Genomic DNA, 10138 nt, shown 5'->3' on the forward strand with positions numbered 1-10138 from the left:
GGAGCCTACAACTCTCATCTCTCCCCCTCTCTGCTCTGATAGACAGGAGCCTACAACTCTCATCTCTCCCCCTCTCTGCTCTGATAGACAGGAGCCTACAACTCTCATCTCTCCCCCTCTCTGCTCTGATAGACAGGAGCCTACAACTCTCATCTCTCCCCTCTGCTCTGATAGACAGGAGCCTACAACTCTCATCTCTCCCCCTCTGCTCTGATAGACAGGAGCCTACAACTCTCATCTCTCCCCCTCTCTGCTCTGATAGACAGGAGCCTACAACTCTCATCTCTCCCCCTCTCTGCTCTGATAAACAGGAGCCTACAACTCTCATCTCTCCAGCGTTGCACTTTATTTCTTTGTTTTAACAATTTAATATGGCCATTAGTTTTCCAAGTATAATCATAGCTCCGTGAAGGGTACTGGAGGTGCTGCGATACCCCCTGATACATTTAAATACAGTACTAGTAAAACATTTGGACACACCTACTCATTCAAGGATTTAAAAAATATATATCTATTTTCTACACTGTCGAATAATAGTAAAGACATCAAAACGATGAAATAACACATGGAATTATGTAGTAACCAAAAAAGGGTTAAACAAATCAAAATATATTTTATATTTGAGGTTCTTCAAAGTAGCCACCCTTTGCCTTGGGACAGCTTTGCACACTCTTGGCCTTCTCTCAACCAGCTTCCCCTGGAATGGTCTTGAAGGAGTTCACACATTGTTGCGCACTTGTTGGCTGCTTTTCCTTCACTCTGCTTCCTTCACGGGTGATTGTGGAGGCCAGGTCATCTGATGCAGCACTCCATCACTCCATCCTTCTTGGTCAAATAGTCCTTACACAGCCTGGAGGTGTGTTGGGTCATTGTCCTGTTGAAAAACAAACGATAGTCACCTGGTCAGTCTAGGTCATGGAAAGAGCATGTTTTGTACACACAGTGTATATGTGATTATTGAAAAAAAATCTGTGAGTTTTCTTCATTTACTATCATTCTAAATTAAGATCATGTATTATTTTGCCATATCTAATTAATGTATATTACGCTTCTTTCCATGATGTGGACAGTACTGTATGTCTTAGTACATTACACATTTGACCACATCAAATTTGGAGGAATTACACATGTTTTGGAGGAGAGTGACTGCTATTTATTTTCTCATGATGTTAACATCTTTGTATTTGAAAAGACAATTGAAGCCTCCTTCAGAACACATTCAGCAAACGGGGGAAAAAAATTTGATGGGCATTTCAGTCTAGCACAGAAATGGTGTTACACTTAAGATTCTAATTCGCAAGTATACAATGACACAGCTATAATATCATTTGACAGCTCTGTTTGGCCTTTTAGTCAGTATACTTTCAGTAGGTTAATTGCACATTACTTATACTCTTACTCATTACTCATACTTGCTGTCAAGGCATAGACCCCACAAGAAGTAACATCTTGTTGGCATGGGTGAGGAAGGGTACCACACGCCCATCTGGAGATATTACCCCCCTTCTCTCTCAGGAATGATCTGAACATATATGTTAATACAAGTACAGCATTTTGAAACACTTTATTGATTAGATTACAATATAGAGATTAATAGCTGTATACCATTAAGGACTTTTTTGATTCCATTGTAATTCTTTTAAATTAAAAGCAGTTTTTACCTTGTCAACCCCTGGTATCTTTCTGGCCCTTTCCCCCATTGGGTCGAGGAACAGAGCCCTCTTTTGAGATGGCAGCACAACCAAAAGTTTAGACAGACAGACACACACATTACACACACATACATGCATATTACATTCACACATAAATACACACATATGGCACACACACATTTTACACACGTGAATGAATTCACATATATATTCTGTATTATTTCTTTCTTAGTTCTTAGTTCTGCCTTAGCGGCTCGTAACGTCACAAATCCAGTGGTTGTGTTCATTGATGATGTACTTGTACATCATTGGATCAATCTGAAATTTAAAAGAGCAAGGATACAGTTGCTTGATATAAAAATCTGTCAAATATAACATATAATATCATCATATTATGAGAATAATCCAACCAAATGTAAGTTTTCATTTCTTGCTCCCCCAAATGCCAGTCATTTCAAAGGCGTGTCACGGCAGATTTCCTCCTCTTCATCTGAAGAGGAGTAAGGATCGGACCAAGATGCGGCGTGGTAAGTGTTCGAAAAACAAAACACTACAAAACAACAGCGTGACAACCGTGACGCTAATGAAACACTGTGCTAACATGCAACATAACATAGACAATCACCCACAACCCACAATGACAAAACAGGCTACCTAAATATGGTTCCCAATCAGAGACAATGACAAAACAGGCTACCTAAATATGGTTCCCAATCAGAGACAATGACAACACAGGCTACCTAAATATGGTTCCCAATCAGAGACAATGACAAAACAGGCTACCTAAATATGGTTCCCAATCAGAGACAATGACAACACAGGCTACCTAAATATGGTTCCCAATCAGAGACAATGACAAACAGGCTACCTAAATATGGTTCCCAATCAGAGACAATGACTAACACCTGCCTCTGATTGAGAACCATATCAGGCCAAACACAGAAACAGACAAACTAGACATCCAACATAGAATGCCCACTCAGATCACACCCTGACCCAACGAAACATATAAACATACAAATCAAACTATGGTCAGGGCGTGACAGTACCCCACCCCCAAGATGCGGACTCCGGCCGCATAACCTGAACCTATAGGGGAGTGTCTGGGTGGGCATCTGTCCGCGGTGGCGGCTCTGGCGCTGGACGTGGACGCCACTGCACCATAGTCTTAGTCTGCTTCTGTGGCCTCCTAGGAATGACGACCCTCGCAGCCTACCTAGGACTGGCAAACCTACTAAAGGGCCCAACTGGACTGAGGGGCAGCTCCGGACTGAGGGGTAGCTCAGGACTGAAGGGGAGCTCAGGACTGAAGGTTAGCTCAGGACTGAGGGTAGCTCAGGACTGAGGGGCAGCTCCGGACTGAATGGCAGCTCCAGACTGAATGGCAGCCCCGGACTGAAGGGCAGCCCCGGACTGACTGACGGCTCTGGCGGCTCCTGGCTGGCTGACGGCTCTGGCGGATCCTGGCTGGCTAACCGCTCTGGCGGCTCCTGGCTGACTGGCGGCTCTGGTGACGCTTGGCTGCCCTATAGCGCACCAGGCTATGGGCACGTACTGGCGCTTAACCGCATAACACGGTGCCTATCAGTAATGCGCTGCTTATAATAAGCACGAGGAGTGAGTTCAGGTCTGCTACTTGGCTTAGCCACACTCCCCGTGTGCCCTCCCAAAACATTTTTTGGGGGCTGCCTCTTGTACCTGTCGCGCTGCCGTGCTGCCTCCTCATATCGCCTCCGCTCAGCTTTCGCTGCCTCCAGCTCTGCTTTGGGGCGGCGATATTCCCCAGCCTGTGCCCAGGGTCCTTCTCCATTTAAAATCTCCTCCCATGTCCACGAGTCCTGAAATTTCTGCCGCTGCTGCTGCCCTTTACCATGCCACTTGGTCCTTTTGTGGTGGGTGATTCTGTCACGGCAGATTTCCTCCTCTTCGTCTGAAGAGGAGTAAGGATCGGACCAAGATGCGGCGTGGTAAGTGTTCGTCATTTTAATGGAAAAACAAAACACTACAAAACAACAAAGTGACAACCGTGATGCTAATGAAACACTGTGCTAACATGCAACATAACATAGACAATCACCCACAACCCACAATGACAAAACAGGCTACCTAAATATGGTTCCCAATCACCTGCCTCTGATTGAGAACCATATCAGGCCAAACATAGAAACAGACAAACTAGACATACAACATAGAATGCCCACTCAGATCACACCCTGACCCAACAAAACATATAAACATACAAAGCACACTATGGTCAGGGCGTGACAAGGCGTCAACGTAGAAAGCTTGCTCGGATGACTGCGTATTAAAATCCGTACCATGTATGCATTGATGGTCTGACAGAAAAAAAAGACAAGGAAGGTAAATCTGTTTCATGGAAAACCAACAATTGAGGTTTTCCTTATAAATACACAGATTAATCACATACCGGTACAGTGTTTACATACACTGTATGTGCAACACCTTCCAGCTCAATATTTGGACCAGTTCTGTGGAGATCCTGATAAAAGATTTTAAATGGGCTGATTCTAGACAACAGCACATACATTTGAAGTCGTAAGTTTACATACACTTAGGTTGGAGTCATTAAAACTCGTTTTTCAACCACTCCAGAATTTCTTGTTAACCATCTACAGTTTTGGCAAGTCAGTTAGGACATCTACTTTGTACATGACGCAAGTCATTTTTCCAACAATTGTTTACAGACAGATTATTTCACTTATAATTCACTGTATCACAATTCCAGTGGGCCAGAAGTTTACATACACTAAGTTGACTGTGCCTTTAAACATCTTGGAAAATTCCAGAAAATGGCTTTAGAAGCATCTGATAGGCTAATTGACATCATTTGAGTCAATTAGAGTTGTACCTGTGGATGTATTTCAAGGCCTACCTTCAAACTCAGTGCGTTTTTACTTGACATCATGAGAAGATCAAACATTTGCCAAGACCTCAGAAGAAAAATTGTAGACCTCCACAAGTCTGGTTCATCGATGGGATCAATTTCCAATTCTATGGGATCATTTTGGAGGTGGAAGCTGTTGATGTGGTGGCTGTGGAGGCTGCAGCAGCTGGTGTGGGGCTTTTGGAGGTGGAGGCTGTTGGTGTGGTGGCTGTGGAGGCTGCAGCAGCTGGTGTGGGGCTTTTGGAGGTGGAGGCTGTTGGTGTGGTGGCTGTGGAGGCTGCAGCAACTGGTGTGGGGCTTTTGGAGGTGGAGGCTGTTGGTGTGGTTGCTGTGGAGGCTTCACCTGCTGGTGTGGGGTTTTGGAGGTGGAGGCTGTTGGTGTGGTGGCTGTGGAGGCTTCAGCAGCTGGTGTGGGGCTTTTGGAGGTGGAGGCTGGTGTGGTGGCTGTGGAGGCTTCACATGCTGGTGTGGTAGTTGTGGAGGCCGCTGGTGTGGTGGCTGTGGAGGCTGCACCTGCTGGTGTGGTGGTTGTGGAGGCCGCTGGTGTGGTGGCTGTGGTGTACCTGATGGTGTGGTAGTTGTGGAGGCCGCTGGTGTGGTGGCAGGCCTGCTGGTGTGGTGGCTGTGGAGGTCGCACCTGCTGGTGTGGTGGTTGTGGAGGCTGGACCTGCTGGTGTGGTGGCTGTGGAGGCTTCACCAGCTGGTGTGGGGCTTTTGGAGGTGGAGGCTGTTGGTGGTGGCTGTGGAGGCTGCAGCTGCTGGTGTGGGGCTTTTGGAGGTGGAGGCTGTTGGTGTGGTGGCTGTGGAGGCTGCACCTGCTGGTGTGGTTGTTGTGGAGGTCGCACCTGCTGGTGTGGTGGTTGTGGAGGCTGAATGCTGGTTGGTGTGGTGGGTTGCCCTGGTGTGGTAGGCTGTGGAGGCTTGCTGGTGTGGGGTTTTGGTAGGTGGAGGCTGTTGGTGTGGTGGCTGTGGAGGCTTCACCTGCTGGTGTGGTAGTTGTGGAGGCCGCTGGTGTGGTGGCTGTGGAGGCTGCACCTGCTGGTGTGGTAGTTGTGGAGGCTTCACCTGCTGGTGTGGTGGCTGTGGAGGCTTCACCTGCTGGTGTGGTGGTTGTGGAGGCCGCTGGTGTGGTGGCTGTGGAGGCTGCACCTGCTGGTGTGGTAGTTGTGGAGGCCGCTGGTGTGGTGGCTGTGGAGGCTTCACCTGCTGGTGTGGTAGTTGTGGAGGCCGCTGGTGTGGTGGCTGTGGAGGCTTCACCTGCTGGTGTGGTGGCTGTGGAGGCTTCACCTGCTGGTGTGGTGGCTGTGGAGGTGAATGTTTTTGGTGTGCTTGCTGTGTAGGCTGCACCTGCTGGTGTGGTGGCTGTGGAGGCTTCACCTGCTGGTGTGGTGGCTGTGGAGGCTGCACCTGCTGGTGTGGTTGCTGTGGAGGCTTCACCTGCTGGTGTGGTGGCTGTGGAGGCTTCACCTGCTGGTGTGGTGGCTGTGGAGGCTGCACCTGCTGGTGTGGTGGCTGTGGAGGTCGCACCTGCTGGTGTGGTGGTTTCGGAGGTGAATGTTTTTGGTGTGGTGTGGTTGCTGTGTAGGCTGCACCTGCTGGTGTGGGGCTTTTGGAGGTGGAGGCTGTTGGTGTGGGTGGCTGTGGAGGCTGCACATGCTGGTGTGGTAGTTGTGGAGGTGAATTTTTGGTGTGGTGGCTGTGGAGGCTTCACCTGCTGGTGTGGGGCTGTTTGGAGGCGGAGGCTGTTGGTGTGGTGGCTGTGGAGGCTTCACCTGCTGGTGTGGTAGTTGTGGAGCACCTGCTGGTGTGGTGGCTGTGGAGGCTGCACCTGCTGGTGTGGTAGTTGTGGAGGCCACTTTTGGTGTGGTGGCTGTGGAGGCTTCACCTGCTGGTGTGGTTGCTGTGGAGGCTTCACCTGCTGGTGTGGTGGCTGTGGAGGCTTCACCTGCTGGTGTGGTGGCTGTGGAGGCTTCACCTGCTGGTGTGGTGCTGTGGAGGCTGCACCTGCTGGTGTGGTTGTTGTGGAGGCTTCACCTGCTGGTGTGGTTGCTGTGGAGGCTTCACCTGCTGGTGTGGTTGCTGTGGAGGCTTCACCTGCTGGTGTGGTTGCTGTGGAGGCTTCACCTGCTGGTGTGGTTGCTGTGTAGGCTTCACCTGCTGGTGTGGTGGCTGTGGAGGCTTCACCTGCTGGTGTGGTTGCTGTGGAGGCTTCACCTGCTGGTGTGGTTGCTGTGGAGGCTTCACCTGCTGGTGTGGTGGCTGTGGAGGCTTCACCTGCTGGTGTGGTGGCTGTGGAGGCTTCACCTGCTGGTGTGGTTGCTGTGGAGGCTTCACCTGCTGGTGTGGTGGTTCTGGGGGCTGTTGATTGTATTTTATGAGGGATCCGAGGAGACTCCTCTCCATGAGGCCTCAGGTGATCCATGCTTATTTTAGGGAAGATAACCACCTTGTCAATTTCCAAGTCCACACTTTTCCCTTCGAGACCTCAAATCCTTTATGGGTGAAGAAAGTTGGGATCCAGTTTTCCCCCTCTCCTATGCTGGCTTTGGAAATTTACACTCCACACTCTGTCACCACATTAAGTTTTGGCACTGTGCCTTTTGTTCTTTTAGTGGATTTCCTCTGGACCACAGCAGTGTTGTCCATGGCAGTCTGGAGAACCTCGTTGAGCTTCAGCCTAACTTCTGCTTCAGCCTAACTTCTGCTTCAGCCTAACTTCTGCTTCAGCCTAACTTCTGCTTCAGCCTAAGTCTTTCCCTGCTAAGACCTTCTCGACACTGCTGTCAATCTATAGCATACATTTCTGATATTAATTTAAACTTACAAAGATACAGTCTGCATTTCTCAAATCAACTAGAATGTAAAATGACCAACACTGTAATGTTCTGGAACCTCTGACGGGTAGCGAGCCTCTCTACCAAACATCAGGAAGAAGAGGGAGTATTTTGTTGTCATTTGATTCTTGGTTCAAGATGCTTGTCCCACTCTTTTGGTTTTTGACTCAATAATGTAGAGATGGATCTGAAAATATGATTGAATAAAAAATGATATGGCACAAGTTATTCTTAGAATGTGAACGTTTTTAGAACATGTTTAGAACATTACAATTGAACTAAAAACTACTGCCTGTTAAATGTTATAACATCAGTCTACAGATGTTGCTTATACCTCTGCATTGTCCCGTTCAATGCAGAGACTTTTTCGGATCGTCAGAGCTTTGCATTAATGTTGATCTTTTATTATAAAAGGGAAAAAGACTTTTAGAAAGCTGAAGACATTTAACCAAATATTAGTTGAGTAACACAGTTACTATTTACGTCATTGACAAACTCGTTCCCTTGGTCTGTGATATACATTTGGGTGTCTCAAACTGATGCCTCAAAATGTGATTATGCAGTCTGTGACCTCCTTAGCAGACTATGTGGAGGGGGTATACCTGTGGCCATTTAGTGAGGTAGTCAATCATAACACAGATATACTGGTGTCCGCTGTCTGTCTGTGTCAGTTTGCTGATAAGGTCCATCCCAAGTAGTTAATATGGCTGCGTGACCTTGAGGAAACATTGAAGACACTTTACATTAAGTGTGTATTAGCTATGCTTTAAACACCTGTAGTAACAACATTGTAGATGGAATTGCTATGTAGTTAACCTATCTGTTAGGTTAGGGTCACCTACATCACACACGCTGAGACACACACACATTTAAACACACAGAAAAACAACTGGCTTAAGTGGCTCTGTCCAGGCAACCAGGGCAATAAATCAGAAGAGTGACAGGGGGAGAGGTCTCCACACGGTCACCCCCTAATCTGTTTCACCTGTCCTCGTTATTGTCTCCACCCCCTCCAGGTGTCGCTTGTTTTCCCCAGTGTATTTATCCCTGTGTTTCCTGTCTCTCTGTGCCAGTTTGTCTTGTATGTCCAAGCCTACCAGTGTTTTTCCCGTTTTCCTGCTTTGCCTCCTTATTCTAGTCCTCCCGGGTTTTGACCCTTGCCTGTTCTGGATTCTGTACCCGCCTGCCTGACCATTCTACCTGCCCTGACCTCAAGTCTCCCTGCCACTCTATACCTCCTGGACTCTGACCTGGTTATGACCTTTTGCCCGTCCATGACCATTCTCTTGTCTATTCCCTTTGGATTAATAAACATTTTAAGACTCCCACAATCTGCCTCCTGTGTCTGCATCTGAGTTTCGCCTTGTGTCCTTATAGTACAAACTGGCCATGCCAGACCCAGCAGACCTGGACCAGCTCCACCACGCTGTCTCCCTGCAGGGAGCCACCATTAAGAAACATGAGGAGTTGGTACAGGGCCTTTTGGAAGGGCTCAGATCCTTGACAGAACGCTACGACCATGGCTATTATGGAGCAAATCAGGGAGTTAGCTCAGAGACTGTCTGCCACCTCTGGAAAAAACCCAATCACCCAGTATTTTTTCCCTATCTGTGGTGAGTTTGTACAGCTTATCCCGACTCCCCGTGAACCCCGCTTACCTCCTCCAGAGCGATATTCTGGTACCTGCCGGGGTTTTCTTTCTCAGTTCTCTCTTATTTTTGATTACAGCCATCTTCGTTTTCTTCAGAGCGATCGAAAAGTTAGAGTATATAATTATGCTAATGTGGGGATCTGCCACAATCTGCCATTTGTGTTCATCTGGAGGAATTCATGGCAGAGGGGAGAAGTTTGAGTCTCCGGTATCAGGGAGAAAGGCAGCCAGCAAACTGCTTGACTTACGTCCAAACTCCAGTAGTGTGGCAGACTACACGGTGGACTTTCGCACCTTGGCCGCCGAGCGTGCTTGGAATCCGGAGACTCTTTTCCATACTTCTCTGCACTTATTATCTGAGGAGGTTAAAGATGAGCTAGTTGCTCGGGAACTGCCGGTGGACCTCAACTCCCTTATCACTTTAACCATTAAAATTGATGGATGCCTAAGGGAACGTAGGAGTGAGAGGAGGTCTGGTCTGGTGCTCTCCGAGTGCTCTAGGGCTGATGAAAACCTTATGGATGCCCCGATAGCTTCGGAGCTTGGTATTCCCACTCAGCCTCTCTCTGTGCCCATGAATGCTAGGGCACTAGATGGCCGCTCTATAGGTGAGGTCACCCATAGTCCTGTTACTGGTTTCTGGTTAACCACAGTGAGACAATTCAGTTCCTCCTCATTACATCTCCCCATGTTGTTGTTTTGGGATTTTCCTGGCTGATTGACTGGACCACAAGCTCCATCCTGGGTTGACTGGACCACAAGCTCCATCCTGGGTCGACTGGACCACAAGCTCCATCCTGGGTCGACTGGACCACAAGCTCCATCCTGGGTTGACTGGACCACAAGCTCCATCCTGGGTTGACTGGACCACAAGCTCCATCCTGGGTCGACTGACTGGACCACAAGCTCCATCCTGGACTGGACCACAAGCTCCATCCTGGGTCGACTGGACCACAAGCTCCATCCTGGGTTGACTGGACCACAAGCTCCATCCTGGGTTGACTGGACCACAAGCTCCATCCTGGGTTGACTGGACCACAAGCTCCATCCTGGGTTGACTGGACCACAAGCTCCATCCTGGGTCGACTGGACCACA

The 10138-nt window shown here is 48.5% G+C and overlaps 1 protein-coding gene across 16 annotated transcripts; it reads right to left on the reverse strand.

Annotated features, from left to right (window-relative positions):
- Positions 1-326: 326 nt before the first annotated feature.
- On the reverse strand, positions 327-9921 carry LOC118401838 (uncharacterized). Of its 16 annotated transcripts, none has more exons than XM_052476486.1 (8): positions 6832-9921; positions 6742-6801; positions 6592-6651; positions 6473-6532; positions 5707-6024; positions 5539-5592; positions 1662-4900; positions 327-874 (listed from the first exon to the last, which is right to left on the reverse strand). In XM_052476486.1, the coding sequence occupies exons 1-7, from the start codon at positions 6958-6960 to the stop codon at positions 4673-4675; spliced, it is 909 nt and encodes a 302-aa protein (XP_052332446.1). In that variant the 5' UTR covers positions 6961-9921; the 3' UTR covers positions 327-874; positions 1662-4672. The 16 variants fall into 16 exon arrangements, with proteins under 16 accessions (XP_052332446.1, XP_052332444.1, XP_052332447.1 ...); XM_052476484.1 differs by having other exon boundaries at positions 6592-6681; XM_052476487.1 differs by lacking the exon at positions 6742-6801 and having other exon boundaries at positions 6592-6681.
- Positions 9922-10138: the final 217 nt, after the last annotated feature.

Source organism: Oncorhynchus keta, chromosome 23 (genome assembly GCF_023373465.1).
Source record: "Oncorhynchus keta strain PuntledgeMale-10-30-2019 chromosome 23, Oket_V2, whole genome shotgun sequence".
Classification (NCBI taxonomy): Eukaryota; Metazoa; Chordata; class Actinopteri; order Salmoniformes; family Salmonidae; genus Oncorhynchus; species Oncorhynchus keta.